General features: G+C 43.3%; 1 protein-coding gene across 6 annotated transcripts in view; it reads right to left on the bottom strand.

Annotated features, from left to right (window-relative positions):
• Positions 1-18396, bottom strand: part of UBE2E1 (ubiquitin conjugating enzyme E2 E1) — a 62345-nt gene that overhangs the window by 27827 nt on the left and 16122 nt on the right. Inside the window, exon 2 of one of the 6 annotated variants that reach the window (XM_073333488.1) lies at positions 7931-7994. The exons of the other annotated variants lie outside the window; for them this stretch is intronic. Coding sequence (XP_073189589.1) covers positions 7931-7992 — 62 coding nt within the window. The 5' untranslated portion in view covers positions 7993-7994. The remainder of the gene's footprint in view (positions 1-7930; positions 7995-18396) is intronic. 6 annotated transcript variants of the gene reach the window in all.

The raw sequence follows: 18396 nt of genomic DNA on the forward strand, positions 1-18396 counted from the left end.
TGGTTTTTTCACACCCCAAATAATGCCAACATAGGCTATGTCTACACTACAGCCTAAGACTGCAAAGGTGATGAAGAATTGGTTTGACTCATATTCCTAAAAGAAGGAGTTCACTTCAATCTGCACTCTGCTGAATGCCTGTTCCACTAGCACGTTTGCTAATAAAGCTATCCATGGAGTCCTTTCAGCAGGTGTCAGTTTGGAAGGACTCTGTGTGAAATCCTGACCTCACTGAAGTTAATGGAAAAACTCCCCATTGACTTCAATGGGGTCAAGATTTCACCCATTATGTGTATTACAAGATATATAAAAATCCCCTTTGGGTACCTAAAAGGCACAATTAATTCAGAAATTGGATTGTCCAATTCTCACTGTGGCTCCTCTTAATCACAGTGAGTAATTAAGGCATAACCCACCCTCACACCTGCTACTAGAAACCAGATGTTTTCAAATCCTCATTTTTTTAAAAAAGTACAGGTTTTTTTTCTCTTTATGCAACTTCAAAAGTTTACTTTCAGGCTTTTGCCACCAACTAGTTCTGCTAACTATTTATTTTATAAATAAAAAGCTTGGTTTTAATCTTTATCTAAAAACTACAGTTTCAGATCAACAACACAAGACCCTATGAGAGTTCACACTGTGCAGTGAAGAGGACTACAATTCTCTAAAGAAAGCAGTTTAAGGGTCTTCCTTTTAAACTACATCGTTTAGTCTAAGTGCCTTTCATAAATTCACAATAAGAGAATCTGAAGACAACAAATACCTTGGCTAATACCCAAAGATTTATAATTGTTGTTCATATTACATTTTTCTCAACCACTCTTCTCGTGACAACTGAGATGAAAAATTTAGCATATAAAGCAGCAAAAATACATTCTCTTCTCTAATATGTAGGAGTTGTACTATTTAAAAATGCTACGATCCATCAACATAAATGTCAGCTACAATAGCCTACCCTTTTAACACAGCTACTACTTCACCCCTTCTATTTTTCCACTCTGTGCAATTAAATCCATAATTTAAAGTGCCATCTAATAAAATGCCAAGAAATGGTAGTTACCTACTGTAATGTTCCTGCTATCCTCATCATGTCCTTTTCAGAACTGTAGTGATTTCACACACACAGTGTACTTAAGTTTAACCACCATCATGGCCCTTTCTTTATGCAGTTATTAATTCTTCACAAGTTTTAGGGTTCTATTCATCACTTCATATGCCAGTTCTATAGGGCTTTTCGTGCAACTTGTTCAGAAATGGTGCGTAATGAACCTCTTCTGGGAAGAACGGTAGACATCAGTAAGACGGAAAGGACCAGGGAAAAACACTTAGGGATGCACAAGCCTGAAGAGGTAGAAAGCAGGCAGAGAAAAAAGAAATTGCCAGTTTATGTACACATCAGCCCTCCTTGGTCAAAATTAAGAAGGAAGCACTTGAAGCAGGAGGTTAAATACCCCTGCCACAATTTTTTTTTTAAATCAGGATTATACTATCCAACGTTATCTGTGATATCCATATAAACGTCCAGTCCTCAACCTTACTAAATGCTTAACCTCAGTAACTTCCTGTGACAGCAAGTTTCACCAACTGTGTGAAAAATATTTCCTTTAATTGTTTTTTGCATTTGCCATCTTTTAATTTCACTGGATATCCCCTTGTTCTTAAATTCCCAATCTGCCTTCTCTGTACCATTCATTATTTCATATAATTTATCATGTCCCTGATTATCTGTCTTCTCTTGAAGGTAAACAATCGCAGTCTTTTCACTCTCTTCATAGGAGAGGGTTTACCATGCCCTTGGTCATTCTCAATATGTTAAGCCCCTGTTTCAGAGCTTCCAGCAGCATTTAAGCATAATTACAGAATCACCATTTCTTTTCAATGCCAAAAATCAACTGGTGACTATACCAATGCAAAGTTTTGAATTCTATTTTTAGAAGTCAGAACTTGCTTTTATTCTAACAACGCTGCTTCAATGTAGCACTAAGTGAACAGTTTAAATAAACGACTGAAGCACTGCAGCCTGGATATATTTCTCCAGGCAGATTTAAACTTTCCAGTCTACTACTAGAATCTAGAAGTAAAGAAAGAGGGAAAAACAAAGGGAGAACTAAAAAAGACTCAATCACGACGTTCTGACAAGATAGTTGGTTGAACATGAGAAATTACCTGGCAATGGTTAGAAGCATCCATAGAAGGAAAAATGTTTCCCTACTTAATGCTAGTGATTCTGCAGCTGAAAAGAAACTCACTGAATACAGCATCCAAGTTGCTGAAGGTGCCACTGGCTGAGACAAAGTGCCATGAAAAAAAGATGAGAGAACTGCTCAGGTGCAGCTATCTAAACCTGCTGATGTGCACGCGTTCAGCTCATTATTTACACCTCAGTGAGAAAGTAGTATCACCCAACAGCTCTAAATCGTGTTGTGAAAAAACTTAATTCTTAGAAGCCATCATCTGCCTCATGGTTGGTTGACTGAAAAGGGAGGATTGATATCTTTGCTTTACAATGACATTTGACAGAACTCACGAGAAGATTGCACCTTTCTATTTGCATCTAACGAGTACAATTACGTTGAAATTTGCACCAAGCAGGAGGATGAGTTTGACCAAAACACAGGAAGCATTTTACACATTGAAGAACTCTACAAGGAGGTTTCAGAGGGACTTGACGGATTATAGGTTGATGACACCAGTGTTGCAGTCTCAGTGGAAATCCAGCTTGATCTACTCATCTAAGAACAAGAACCACACAAGGACAAAGTGGAAGAGTAATTCAGAAAAGCCTCAGAACCTACTACCCAGGCAACATCACTGATAAAGTTTGCAGATGACGTAAGAATTGGGGGGAGTGGTAAATAATTAAGAGGACAGGTCACCAATATAAAGGGATCTGGTTTACTTGGTAAATTGGGCACAAGCAAACAATACGTTTTTTAATACAGTTAAAACTAAATGTATACATCTAGGAAGAAAGAACGTAGGCCATACTTACAGGATGGTGGACTCTATCCTGGGAAGCAACGACTTGGGCATCAAGATGGATAATCAGCTGAACCAGAGATGATGTGTAACTCATGAGAAGGATGATGGGGGGGAAAATGTGACCGCCCCACACGTCGCCTGTGGGCTGAGAAGCAGCAGCAGAGCCAGGAGTGCCAGGGCAGTGGTGAGCGAGCACCTCAGGGAGCAATTCGTGGCAGGGGGCGTTGCTCACTGGCACCGAGCTCCTTCAGGTGAGAGGCAAGAGCATGTCAGGGGTACAGCTCAGAGCTGTGCCACCAACTCTGCTTGGGGAGCAGGGCAGGCAGGGAGGGCCAGAACAATTTATCCAGGATTGTGGTGGATTCTGTGTCACTAACAACTTTTAAATCAAGATCGGCTTTTTTCTCAAAAATATGTTCTAGGAACTATTTTAGGGAAATTCTGTGGCCTATGTTACATAGGTCAGCCTAGATGATCAGAATGGTCCCTCTGGCCTTGGAGTTTATTAGTCAACATGACTGATCACAAATACAAAAGGTCATAGCTGGACTCAACAAAGATTGGAGGCTGAAACGTGGCTGATAGACTATAATCCCAAGTTCTCTCTTTGTCTTCTAAGATTTAAAATTGAAGGTCCAGATTTCAACTCCAAATCTGTATTTGCAGAGGGTTGTGTTGCAGTTTGTCACGTCAAAATGATAGTAAATTGTGGAAACAAAATCAAAGACGACAGGAGAGTTCTGTCCCTTTTTATAAACCTGCACTCTTGTACAGAAACAATCAAGTGTGCTTTGAACACGTTTGGATTAGTTTGGTTGAAACTCTGAAACAGGCTATGTACTGAAAAACACAATGAGTTTGTAACCATACATATAAGTAAATAAAAGAGAGAGTAATGGGCCTAATTACTTAGTAGGCAGAAGACGCCATTTTATTGCATTTGGTGTTTAAATTCGAGAACTGCACACTTTTCATTTTTAACAATATGGCCCTTTTTATGTTAGGCAAAGTATGCTAACAAATGAATCACAGTGTTTTGAAAAAGGATTGGGAAGAGGTCTATTTTTTCTGCAGCAGGAAAAAAACCCCCAAATAGTGGGGCTTTTTGGACTGGGGGAAACTTATAACAACCTTGGTCTTTGTATCAGCATCATTGATATTTGTTTAAATTAAACTTTAGACTGAAATGAAGAAGTTGCCTTTTAGTAAGAATAAACAGCAAAATCTCCCTGTGGAGCTTCTTCTCACTGTAATTGTCATGTTGACCTCTGTCTATTATGGGTACTCTTTAGATAATGAAATAATTTATAACACAAATAAAGAATGTTTTCTAACTGTTCTGACACAATTAAGACTTCATTCATTTTTAAAGAGAAAAGAGATAAGTCTGGCAGAACCCTAACGAAAGCCACTACTCTGCAGTTAATGATGTGTTGCCATAGCCATAAGAGCAGCAACTCATGCTGACGGGAAGAGTGGGGAAACAGAGAGAACAAGAGATCTCAGGGCGGTAGAAGAAAAAAAAAAAGATACATCATCAAGCTGGATGACATTTGGATCAGTTGTCCTAAAAAAGCGATAGTTATAATCAAAATTTGTTTAAAGATATATGATTTTACCTGGCACAGATGTCACTTTAGGTCTATGCATGTATAAATGCACAAATGAATAGCTGCATATTGTCCTAGCTCATTGTTAGATAAAATGAACAGCTGCTGCCTCAAGAACAATACAGTAAGAAAGGGTACAAAGACAATCCAAGGCTGATAAGCAGGCGAGTATTAGCTTATTTCAGTCCCTTTACCTACACATTTATTCAGAACACACATGCACTCATGCAGTCTTCCATATTGGCAGATCTATAATAATTTTATCTTGCTTGCTAATTGCACCACCAAATTATGACAGAGTATAAAACATTGATCATGTCTTACAGCTTTTGCTCACAGTGATTATGTGTTTGGCCTCGGCATGTATACTACAGGGATTCACTGCCGCAAGCCAGAGTTATCCTGTGAGTCTGTTTTGTCTGTACTAAAGAGACTTTCCCACAGTGCATTTCCCTTGGCTGACAATTTTTTTTTTTTTTTATTTTAAACAAAGTCGGTCAGTTTCAGCAAGCCAAGTGCAATGGCAAAGAAAAGGAAAAAAGCATTTATAGGAATCCTTTTCAATGACAGTTATTGTGTGTATTTGGGAAAGGAATAGAGAGAAAAACACTATGGAAGAAAATCCTCTGTTCTGAAAAATATTTAGCATCTTAAGAGCCTCCAATTAGTTAGAGAAGTGGATTGGACTGAAGAACTTATGGACCTAAAGGCAGAGGAGGCCTAGGATTACTTTAAGTCAAAGCTGCAGAAGCTATCAGAAGCCTGCATCCCAAGAAAGGGAAAAATTCATAGGCAGGGGTTGTAGACCAAGCTGGATGAGCAAGCATCTCAGAGAGGTGATTAAGAAAAAGCAGAAAGCATACAGGGAGTGGAAGATGGGAGAGATTAGCAAGGAAAGCTACCTTATTGAGGTCAGAACATGTAGGGATAAAGTGAGACAGGCTAAAAGCCAAGTAGAGTTGGACCTTGCAAAGGGAATTAAAACCAATAGTAAAAGGTTCTATAGCCATATAAATAAGAAGAAAACAAAGAAAGAAGAAGTGGGACCGCTAAACACTTAGGATGGAGTGGAGACTTTGCCTCAGTCTTTAATAAGGCTAATGAGGATCTTATGGATAATGGTAGCATGACAAATGGGAATGAGGATGAGGATATGGAGGTAGATATTACCATATCTGAGGCAGAAGTGAAACTCAAACAGCTTAATGGGACTAAATCGGGGGGAGGGAGGGGCCCAGATAATCTTCATCCAAGAATATTAAAGGAATTGGCACATAAAATTGCAAGCCCATTAGCAAGAATTTTTAATGAATCTGTAAACTCAGGGGTTGTACTGTATGATTGGAGAATTGCTAACATAGTTCCTATTTTTAAGAAAGGGAAAAAAAGTGATCCGGGTAACTACAGGCCTGTTAGTTTGATATCTGTAGTATGCAAGGTCTTGGAAAAAATTCTGAAGGAGAAAGTAGTTAAAGACATTGAGGTCAATGGTAAATGGGAAAAAAATACAACATGGTTTTACAAAAGGTAGATGGTGCCAAACCAACCTGATCTCCTTCCTTGAGAAAGTAACAGATTTTTTAGACAAAGGAAACGCAGTGGATCTAATTTACCTAGATTTCAGTAAGGCATTTGATACCGTGCCACATGGGGAATTATTAGTTAAATTGGAAAAGATGGGGATCAATATGAAAACTGAAAGGTGGATAAGGAATTGGTTAACAGGGAGACTACAGTGGGTCCTACTGAAAGGTGAACTGTCAGGCTGGAGGGAGGTTACCAGTGGAGTTCCCCAGGGATCAGTTTTGGGACCAATCTTTTTATTACTGACCTCGTCACAAAAAGTGGGAGTGTGTTAATAAAGTCTGTGGATGATACAAAGCTGGGAGGTATTGCCAATTTAGAGAAGGACTGGGATATCATACGAGAAGATTTGGATGATCTTGTAAACTGGAGTAATAATAATAGGATGAAATTTAACAGTGAGAAGTGTAAGGTCATGCATTTAGGGATTAATAACAAGAATTTTAGTTATAAGCTGGGGATGCATCAGTTAGAAGTAACGGAGGAGGAGGAGAAGGACCTTGGAGTATTGGTTGATCATAGGATGACTATGAGCCGCCAATGTGATATGGCCATGAAAAAAGCTAATGCAGTCTTGGGATGCATCAGGAGAGGTATTTCCAGTAGAGATAAGGAGGTTTTAGTACCGTTATACAAGGCACTGGTGAGACCTCACCTGGAATACTGTGTGCAGTTCTGGTCTCCCATGTTTAAGAAGGATGAAACTGGGACAGGTACAGAGAAGGGCTACTAGGATGATCCGAGGAATGGAAAACTTGTCTTCTGAAAGGAGACTCAAGGAGCTTGGCTTGTTTAGCCTAACTAAAAGAAGGTTGAGAGGAGATATGATTGCTCTCTATAAATATATCAGAGGGATAAATGCTAGGGAGGGAGAGGAATTATTTAAGCTCAATACCAATGTGGACACAAGAACAAATGGATATAAACTGGTCATTGGGAAGTTTAGACCTGAAATTAGATGAAGGTTTCTAACCATCAGAGGAGTGAAGTTTTGGAATAGCCTTCCAAGGGAAGCAGTGGGGGCAAAAGACCTATCTGGCTTTAAGATTAAACTCAATAAGTTTATGGAGGAGATGTATGATGGGATAACATGATTTTGGCAATTAATTGATCTTTAACTATTCATGGTAAATAGGCCCAGTGGCCTGTGATGGGATGTTAGATGGGGTGGGATCTGAGTTACTACAGAAAATTCTTTCCTGGGTATCTGGCTGGTAAATCTTGCCCATATGCTCAGAGTTTAGCTGATCGCCATATTTGGGGTTGGGAAGGAATTTTCCTCCAGGGCAGATTGGCAGACGCCCTGAAGGTTTTTCGCCTTCCTCTGTAGCATGGGGCACGGGTCACTTGCTGGAGAATTCTCTGCTCCTTGAAGTCTTTAAACCACGATTTGAGGACTTCAATAGCTCAGACATAGGTGAGAGGTATTTTGCAGGAGTGGGTGGGCGAGATTCTGTGGCCTGCATTGTGCAGGAGGTCAGACTAGATGATCATAATGATCCCTTCTGACTTTAGTATCTATGAATCAATGTACTGCATTCAAAAAGCTTTAGAATGCATAATTTGCTGCGTCACTAATGAAGAGCGGATCATATTCACTGAAACTTCTTTTGCAATGCTGGATAGGTAGCATTTATTGGGTTTAATTTGTCAATTGTTCTTAACAGTCTAGCTGAAGAATACAATGAGACAACGAAAAGAATTCTAACCTCAAATCTCTTGCATGTATTTCAAAATTGAAATCTGGCAAATACCTAAGTTGTACAGAATTCTCTTCCTTCTTTACTCTCCATGCCTCCAACTTCCCTCCTCCCATCACTGAAATTAAATAAAGGAACATTAATAGCTTCACATTAAACGTTAAAGCTTCACATTCTGTACACACTCAACAACTATTTACTACTCCATTCTAAACTGTAGCCACAGATATTTCTTTTACTGAACAGCAATTTTCTTTTTGATATTTTTAGTTATAAGGCAACACTAGCACAGGGGCAACAGGAGTTCAGTGACCTTTCAAAATAGCACTGGAAAGCAGAATCTAAGCTGCATTCACACAAACTGCTTCAACTAAAATCAACGGCATACATTTATTAAAAATGGCGCAATAAGCGATACGCACACTGGCAAGAAATGTGTGGCGGTGAGGACAGAGCCATCCTGTGGCTGACCCACTCTCCTGGAACTCCTTCTCCACTACAGCTAACAATGATCCTTTTCAACAAATCCCCTCACTGCAGACATGTAATACTGAAAGTCTGAAATCTAACAGGCACAAATATATGCAATCAAATGAGACAATGCCAAAGACCTGGCTCTTACAAAGATAAAATATGCATAGGAACAACAAGAAAGATGCAAAATTTGAAACAGTTCTTATTTTATCCAAGTTTGTTGATAAGTGGACAGGCTTGGCCACGTAAAACAATCGTCATTCACAACCTTTCTAGGATTCTCAGATGTGTACAGATGTATTAAGTCCTTCAAGGATGTGTCACTATTGATGCAAGAATTTAAAAAAGAGTTTTCCTTTCACAGATCAATGTCTTTCTGTGGTCACTGGCCCCAGAGAAAGGTCAAGAGTGAGGGCTTTTCTTCCCATTTACAAGTGAGCAGATATTTGGTCCTCATCAGGAGGCATTAAGATTACATAGGGAATGATATTATCCCCTGCTAGGGAATAAATCCATAAACCAAATCAGCACAGTTTAAAAGGGCAAAATGCAAGGTACAACTCTTCAGCACAGTAATCTCACAGTCACTGATTTTAAAAAAAATTCTCACACCCTTATGCATGCAGGAGAGAACCACTAGATTTCTATAATTTGGTAAGGTACTCAGTTACTCTAGCAATAAGCCTGGCAGCTAATAAATAAATAAATAAATAGATGAGTGCGATGAATATTTCATATATCAGAATGCACAAATATTTTATAGCAAGTACTTCCTCGAAACTGTCTTAACATCAACATGTTGAAATGAAGCCTTTTGTTTCTAGGATACAGTTCATGCATTATCCTCAACAAGGGCTGAAACCTTATGTATTTTCAATCCTTGGGCACCACTAAAGGATAATCTAAAGGCATAATCTAGTCAAATTTCACAACTCCCTTGATGTGTTACTTTAACACCTGAAAAATGGACTATGTCTCTAAAAATAAAATCAGGTGCTAAAACTATATTGCTGACTCTCCCAAACATTTTAGTGCATGTGAGAGATTAATAAAAATATATATTTTTTAAATTCTAAAACATGCTGCTGGCACCAGATCTAGGTACTGTCCACTTGTATTCACCACATAAGTACATACAGACACACACTGCATCTACTGGACATTATAGAAATACTCTAGGAGCCTCAAAGTTAGATTTGAGATACATTTTCCACATAGCACCTGTGATTGAAAAGAGCTTTAGAAAGATAAACCATGCCTGTCTTATTACCCACGTTTACCCTATCAATGAGGACAGACTTAAATATGTCTAAGACATTACAATTTCAAAACCACCTGAGTTTAAATACTACTAAACATTTTAAAAACACTCCTTTTAAAAAAATATTCCCAGGGAGTCTTCTGGTTTTTTTTGAACCCTTATGACTTAATGATCTGAATAGTTGGACACTTCAAAAGTCATGCACAACTTCATTAGCAAAAATGCTCATCATTACCTAATCTGAAAACAAATTAGTAAAGTGTTGTTCATCTGTTTGCTTTTGTGGCTGGGATGGATGGGAGACCATCTCTGCTACAGACTTCCCTGCGCTGAAGGGGCTTGGCAATGGTGACACGTGTAGGCCAGTGGAGAAGACTCAGTGTGGACTGCAAGAGTAGCTGGGAGGGGGGCCCTCAGGAGCAGCGTGGTGCTGCTGGATAAGGCGACTGGAACAGACCAGTGCCGGATTTACAGTGGCTCCATGGAGCCAGGCCCATACTCAGAAGGGACCACGGCCTGCTCCCCTGGCACTGCGCCCCAAGACTCCGCTGGCTCCCCACACCCACCACTTGCTCCTCTCAGCCTGCCCGCCAGCTGGCCAAGGGCTCCTCTCCACTCCATGGCCCCACCCCCTGCTCCTCTCAGCCCCCTGGCTGGACCCCAGTGCACCTCACAGTCTCTGCTTCCCACCACCTGCGGGGCCCCACCTGTCTCCCTGGAGCTGAGCCGCTTGGGACTGGTGCAGAAGCCTGGCCAGTCTCGGCCAGGTGTGAGGAGAGAAACAGTGTGAGGGGCTTGGCTGGGCCCCTCCAGACAAGTGCGTCTTGAGGGAGCCCGGCCAGGCAGGCCCCGGCCTGGCTGATCGCACCACTCCCAAGGGGCCAGAGCGATTCCCGGCCCTGGTTGCACTGCCAGCTCAGTCCGGCAGACACAGTCGCCTCCCAACAGCCCGGGAGGCAGGGGGTGGGGTCTGTGGAGAGTATGTGGGGGTGCTGGGCTGTGAAGGGGCGGGGAGGATCTGTGTGTGTTGAGGCACTAGGGAGTGGGGGTTCTGTGGGGGGTGCTGGGCAGTTGTGGTGGGGCTGTGGGCAGGGGTGGCGTGCAGGGTGATGTGCATTTGTGGGTGGGTTTGGAGGGGCCCTGGGCATAGTGGGTCCCGGGGGACTCTGGCCAGAGGGAGTCAGGGGGTGTTGGGTGGGGAGGCTGTGCGGCTTGGCATTGGCCTGCCCCGAGGGGAAGGGGCATGCTGGCAGCACAGGGCCGGGAAGGCCAGTCTGGCAACTGCTGGTTTGCAAATAGTGCCCTCGCATTGGACGGAGCTTCCCCTGCCATGCCATGCCCCATTGCCTCTGGCTGGCCCTTCGCTCTGGGGACTGACTTCCCCGCGCCATGCTCCATTGCCTCCATGGGGGCCCACAAATATGTTTGGCACCGGGCTCACAAAAGGTTAATCTGGCCCTGGAACAGACTACTGTGCTTCTTCACTGCTCCAGTCCATTAACTTGTTACAGTTTGGCAGAGAGGCGACCCAGTGCTGCGAGCCAGAACAGGAGCACTTCGCTCGTTTTGCAGAGCCTACTACATCCATGGCCTTGCTAACGTGTAAGGAGCCATGGTCTCGGAAACGTGTGTGAGGAGCCAGGAACCTGGCAGGTGCTGTACAGGGAATGGATTCCTTTCCAGTGACCCACAGCAGGCTTGCCACTGGGCTGGAAAAATCAGCCAAGCACTATCTTTTCCATGCCTTCTCCTCCCAAGCCCTCACACTTGGCCCCTCCCTGTAAATACTACAGAGCCTTCCCTGATGGGTAGTAGCTGTCCAATCTTCAACTCAAGCTCCTCTCTCTAAGCTGCCCAACAAGCCCCCACTTCCAGACCTGAGTCAGTGAAGACCCATCTGTCCATAATATTCTTCACTGGCTCATTTGTGAGCTAGTGGCCCCATCCTCCTCCTCAGATCCAGGCCCCAGCCAGCTCTTCCCTTAGCTCTATTCAAACCCATCCCTATGCTGCCCTTTTCAATTGTCCAGTCAGTCCTGGCCTGGCCTGATGGGGGGTGTAGTGCATACCTCACTTACCCTTTCTACAGCCTGCACCCCTGATCTCCTCCCCTGCCAGAGCCCTGACCCCTGAGTTAGCCCCCAACATCTCCTAACACCGCGCATCTCTGATTCGCTGTCTTCAGACTCCATTCCTATTTCACAACTAGAACCCCAAACCTCCAATGTCTCCCTGGTCAAAGCACTGCCTACCTAATGCGACCCCTCCCAGAATCCCACAATCCTCCTCTCTCTGGGTACAGAGTCCCAACCCCTTATGCTGTTCCATCAAACTCCCCTCCCCGACTCTCCTCAAAGGTCTCCTGCCAGAACTCAGCTCGGGTAGCTTAATTGGCTATTTCCTTGGTATTTAGTGATTGCAGTGATGGGAAATACACTTTAGCAGCCTCCACTCTGAATTAACAAAGATTTCAGTGTGGGCACATACACAATGATGTATATGTAAGCGGGGGAATAGTCCCGCTATTGTGGGGAACTTTCCTGGCTTCTGCGCTACCCCGGTGAAGTGGGCTAGTGAAAGGATCTGAGTGCTCGCTCCCACTTCCTTTACCCAGTGGCCTCCCTGCTTCCACTCTCCTGTCTGGCAGAGTCCTTGTAACCCCAACAAGGCTGGGTCCAGGATTCCTGGGGGGCTCGACCCCCAACCCTGCTGTGGTCACCTAGGACAGGGGCTAGGGTGTCCCCACTCCGGGGTACTCTCTCTGCACTGGGCACTTCTCTGACCCACTGGCCATTACATACAAGTTAAAGCAAATGCAAGTTATTTGATCAACAATTAATTTTACAAAGAATAAGGAAAAATGGAAAAGGTTAAAGGAAACACATCAACCCGCTCTGTGGCAGGGAACATCACAAAAACAGTGTCTCTGGAACGTCAAGGCAGTTCACAGTCTGTTCCTTGTAAGTCCCAGGCCTTCTTCTCAGGCCCTGGCTCTGCCGCAGGGATGCTGTGGGTTGGTCTCTTGCTCTGGTGGTGGCCACACGCTCTTAGGCTCTAAGTGGTAGGACCCTTCTTCCCAGTGTCGCCCCTGCCCTGTTGGGGTTACGATCCAAGCCTGGCCTGCAGAGCCTCTTGGCTGAGGCGTCTCCCTGTGCTGGGCCCGCTGCCCAGGGTCCCCCTCGCTCTCCCCAGCTGCTCACCGCACCCAGCTCCAGACTGCTCCAGCCCCAGCAGCACCGCTCTGTCTCTGCACTGCTGCTGCTGCCCTGCCTCCAGCTCCCTGGGCTGCTTCTTTGGCCCGTCTGGCTCTGGTTGCTGCAGCTCTGCTCCCAGGACAGGTCTGCTCTGCAGGCTGCTTCTGTGACTCTGCTCCCAGCACTGACCTACTTCTTGGGCTGCTTTTCTGGCCCCTCTGGCTCTGGTTGCTGCAGCTCTCCTCCCAGGGAAACTCTGCTCTCTCTGGGCTGTGCCTCTGGCTTTGGGGCTGCAGCTCTGCTCCCAGGACAGGGTCTACTCTCTCTGGGCTGCTTTTCTGGTCCCTCTGGATCTGGCACGGCTCTGCTCCCCAGCTTAGCTTGGGCCCCTGCTTTCTCCTTAGCTCAGCCCCACTCTGTCTGACCCAGGAAAATCCAGCTCACACCGAGGACAGGACCTCCCTGGCCTCCTGACTCTCTGATTAGTCTGCCCACGCTGTCATTCAGGCTGACCTGGAGCATTGGCCTCTCCCCATTGTTCCTGGGGACTATCAGTCTCAGGGTCCTGGTTTCCCATAGACCCTTCCCCTTTTAGTACTGGGAGCCAGCCAACCAAAACACCCCCACTGAATGTTAGTAAGGGGGCTACAGTCCCCTTACATATAGTTACAGTTTGGAACCTATTAAGAAAAGTTATGTAAAAATGCCTATGTATCACAACCCACAGTAAGTAGGAGCTAGAATATTTTTTATCTTTGTAGAAAAATGTCTACAAGCAAGGAATACCTCACACATTACAAAACTCGAGTATAATAACAGAGCAGTCATAGTCTCATTCAAAATTATATATACACAATGAATACTAAGTATGTTAAATTGTAATGCCTTAACACATATCATAGTTATGCATTTTAACTAACATTTTCCTAACAAATAGTTTCACTTCTTCCAGTTAGCAAGGCAGAGGGTAAAGTAGGAGCACGGCAGAGGGTAAAGTAGGAGCACAAAGATAGCCCCCCCCCCCCCCCCAAAAAAAAAGATTAGCTATTGGATACCTTTATTTATTTCCCTGGGTACAACCCAGAATAAAAGTAATTATATCAACACACATCAGCCTGTTACTTTCTGATACTACTACAGCGTAACAGCTGCGATAACCTTGATGTGCATAAAACTGGAAAATAACCAAATCACATATTCAATATTCTACAATAGTTACTGAATAAAGGCAACTCACTTATTTACTTTGATCACATAAACTGCCACAAGAGTAAGCAAGCCTTTAAAAATGTGAGACCTACTCGTCCAAGGACTAAACCCATTTGTTATTACAGAATATTTATATCAGGCTATAAATTTACAAAGCCCTTTACAAACAGATAAAAAGGCAAGTCCCTGCTCTGAAGACTTTATAGTCTAAATAAGGCAAGGCACATATGCACAAATCACAGATTAACTCTTCAGGAAAGTGAGGATAAGAGGGCGAGTGATGAGAAGTGAGCAGGGATTGCTTTAAAAGGTGGAGTTTAGGGAGGAATAGCATAGGGATGCTTGGCACATGAGGGCAAGGAAATTGTTACACCCAGGCACAGTGCAGGGAGGTGGGTGGGCTGCATGGCTGAAGGCACAAAGCTAAGTGAAAAAGCAGACAAAGGAGGAATATGGTGAAAGGATTGAAATCAGGAGGACAAAGAGCAGGGAAACAGGAGATCAGATACTTTGTTCGTTTGGTGGGAAAGCTCTAGTAACCTCTTCCAGGGCTTCCAACACATAAGCCTGCAGCTTCCCATCTTTGGTACTGGCCTAGGTTAGATGGTATCTACTAAATTCTGAGCCACTCCTTTTTTTCCATCCCAGTCTTGTTTGCTTGCTTTTCTCTGCCCTGGTCTCAATCTGAGTGTGTCCCTCTCCGTCTGGGTTTGTTTCTTGGTCTCCCTCCCTTTCTGTTTTTGGCCTCTCCTACAACCCCCATTTCTATCCCATATAGGAGAATACCTTATTCCTTCTGCTTCTTGCTATGGCCAACAACAAAGTAAAACTAACACGATGGGGCAGGAAGGGAAGAAAAGTCTATTTTTCACCCCAGACCCTCATTGCCACCATTCATTTCAGGAACCAATCCATAATTGTCTTAAGTCTTCCTTACAGACATCATCTCTCTTACTCCCTACCATCCACCCACATCCCTTCGTACAATCTTGCCACTGGTACTACTTTACTACCTTCTCCCCAGAGTCTCCCGCCATCCTGAACGGCTTTACTGTATCTCTCCATCCCTGTGACTGAATTTCATTTCAAATCCCAACAGAAGACCTATCTTGTCTCCCTGGCGTATAACTCACTCACTCACTCATTAGTTCTCTGTTTCGTTTTCTCTCAAGTATGCGTGGATACAATTGGTATGAAAGCTGCTATACAAAATAAAAAGTTGCAAGAGGCCTATTCCTGGCACACACCTGAACAGTGTTCAGTGTGCCTAAAGGGAGGTCTGAGCCCTGGAGTTGGTGAATACTCGGCCAATCACCGGGCACAAGCTATCTCGCTATCAATAACCCTCATGGGAAGTTCCAGTAGCCATTAAGACAGTTCTGTATTACCTGAGGATCCTCTTACCCAAGTACATCAAATGTCTGGATCTTCAGGGCTTGTCTACACTACTGCTTAAGTCGATGCAAGTTATATCGCTCAGGGGTGTGAAACCCCCATCCCCGAGCGACATAACCTATATCAACTTAAAGCAGTGTCTACGCTGCGCGATGTCGGCAGTAGTGAAGACAAGCCCTTTGTGTTTAAGTCTGATTAGCACCAGGAGCAAGAGTGCAAAACATTTAATGCAATGGAGTGTTGGGGCCAGGATCAGGTTTTTATTTACTCAAGGACATTTTTATTTGATTATTTACAACCTAAACCAACTATGTTTGTCTGTTTGTTTACTGATTAAAATAATTCTGAGGCTTGGTTTTACTATCCCAAATTAAATGACATGAATATCATTGCTGCTGTCAACAAAGCAATCTAAAATACAAATATGTTCTCAAAATTAAAATTATCCTACAAAAAACACTAGATAATTCTTATTGCTGAAGAACACATTTACAAACTGAAGTCAAAGCCGACAACAACTGTAAATGCTTTGATTCTTTACCTAACGTATTTGCCTTAAAAAGATTACTAGGACCCACAAGAAATAATTAATGGGCAAGTATAATATTAAACTGTTAGTCTGATAGATCAGAAACTTCTGATGAAATAGGCCTTCATGATACACTACAATATTGATATATTTGCTTTTAAACTGTATGTTATTACAACTGCATGCATTTTAGCAATCTTTCAAGGCCATCTGCAACAATTAAGCACTGCTTTAATTAAAAGATACTGCGATTTCTCTACAGTTTATAGGCCATTTCTCAGAGCAGCCAGATTCTATACTTGGTCAGAATACCAAGTAACGTATTAAAACTTTCTAAGAGCATCCACCTGAATATTTCTCTCTCACAAGCATATACCCCCCACATTAGCATCTTAACACTTCCACTGAAATAGCCAATTTGTATGGTTAACCTGACCGTTTCTTTTTGGTATGATGAATATTACTTTGCTGAAGCATTTCCTATGCCTCCTAAAAGTCTGACAAAGTTCTCTTTATGTCCATACCACAAGGACTCCCCACCCCCAAACACACACAACCTTTTCATTGACGTATCGATCATGAAAAACCACTTTTTGGCTTCAGGATTAATTTTTAATATTTGATCTCCCTTTCAACCAGTGTATGATTCACTCCAGAAGTCTAGAGACCATTATTTTAAACCTTCTTTTCCTTTTTACAGATAAGGGAATTAGTTTCATTGGTAAAATGTTTTGTTCAGACACCTATGGCAGAAATAGTAATAAATATTAGCAGCCCAATTGCCATAGGTACTATCTCTATCACAGCAGCGTACATCTACTGTTGCTTCTAAAAATGTCAAAACCAATTCAAGATTTTCCAATGAGGCCAACAACTCCAGAGACAGAAATCATATGCCAAATATCAGAATGATGACTCTTGAGAGCAGCTGTTAAAGTGCATCATGGTCTGGTTCTCCACTGCCTTGCACCTTGGGTACACAAGTGAAAACACTACCAAATCAGAATGGCAGTGCTTTACACTTACTGCACACCTGTGTAAATGACTATAAAAAGATTCAAGACACTGGGGAATCATGACCCATATTTTGGGCTCCAAAATGCTGCTCCCTTAAAAATACAGGACCAGAGGAAATTTAAAACCAGAATTTGGCAACATTAATCTTATACAGTTTTTAATTCAATTACTTAGATTTTCTCTTAAACAAAGGGATTGCCAAAAGTTGGCCTGGGCCCACTTTTTAAGACCTAGAGTCAATCTTTCCTGGTCTAGACTTTTAGTTGCAAAATCAAAGGGAAAAACCCGAGCGCTATCAGGCAAATGTATCTGCTACAGGCAGTGTTCCCTCGAATTTTGTATGTCTATGTGCGGAATGAATTTTGTTATGTGCACCAATACGGCGGTGATGTGAGACACATCACCTTCATATTGGTGCACATAACAAAATTCATGTGGTGGGGGTCGAGGGGTTTGAAGTGTGGGAGAGGGCTCAGGGCTGGGGCAGGAGTTGGGGGGGATGAGGGCTTTGGCTAGGGGTGAAGGCTCTGGGGTGGGGCTAGGAATGAGGGGTTCAGGGTGCAGGAGGGGGCTCAGGGCAGAGGTTCGGGTACGGACTCTGGGGTGGGACCAGGGATGAGGCGTTTGGGGATGCAGGCTGTCCCAGGGCTGCAGCAGGGAGAGAGCACTCCCCTCCAGTCCTCTCTCATCACAGCGGCTCGGGGCTGGGTTGGGGTGCCTCTCCCCCGGTGGCAGCAGGTCCGCCCTGGGGCCGGCAGGGAGGGGCGCCTCTCCCCTGGCAGCGGCAGGTCTGCCCTGGGGCTGGCGGGGAGGGGTGCCTCTCCCTGCCGCAGCCCTGAGCGGGGCTTAATAGGCATCTGCGCGGCCACACAACTTAGAGGGAACTTAGGCTACAGACCATGATTCTGTATGCCACTATCCCCATCCAAGCACACTTCCATAAAGAATATAACAGTGCTTATTTGTCATTGTGTGCACTGCACTCAAGCATACATATTTGTGGGATGTTCTGCTGCTAACGTCAATTAATATTTCATGCACAGTATACATTTATTACACACATTGTAGAACCTTTATAATTTGCACTAACGTCTGGCAGACCCATTGCAGACTACTGACATTTGCAAACTGGCAAGTAAGCAAACAACAAAATACTGAATTCCAAAATATACTAGGTTTTTATTTTGACAGTTGCCATTTTTTTTTAATAGTACTTCACAATGTAGTAATAAATGTTCTGTAATAAAGTCAGGAATAAGAAAAGGAGTACTTGTGGCACCTTAGAGACTAACCAATTTATTTGAGCATAAGCTTGATGCATCCGATGAAGTGAGCTGTAGCTCACGAAAGCTTATGCTCAAATAAATTGGTTAGTCTCTAAGGTGCCACAAGTACTCCTTTTCTTTTTGCAAATACAGACTAACACGGCTGTTACTCTGAA

The sequence above is a fragment of the Lepidochelys kempii genome, chromosome 2 (genome assembly GCF_965140265.1).
Source record: "Lepidochelys kempii isolate rLepKem1 chromosome 2, rLepKem1.hap2, whole genome shotgun sequence".
Classification (NCBI taxonomy): Eukaryota; Metazoa; Chordata; order Testudines; family Cheloniidae; genus Lepidochelys; species Lepidochelys kempii.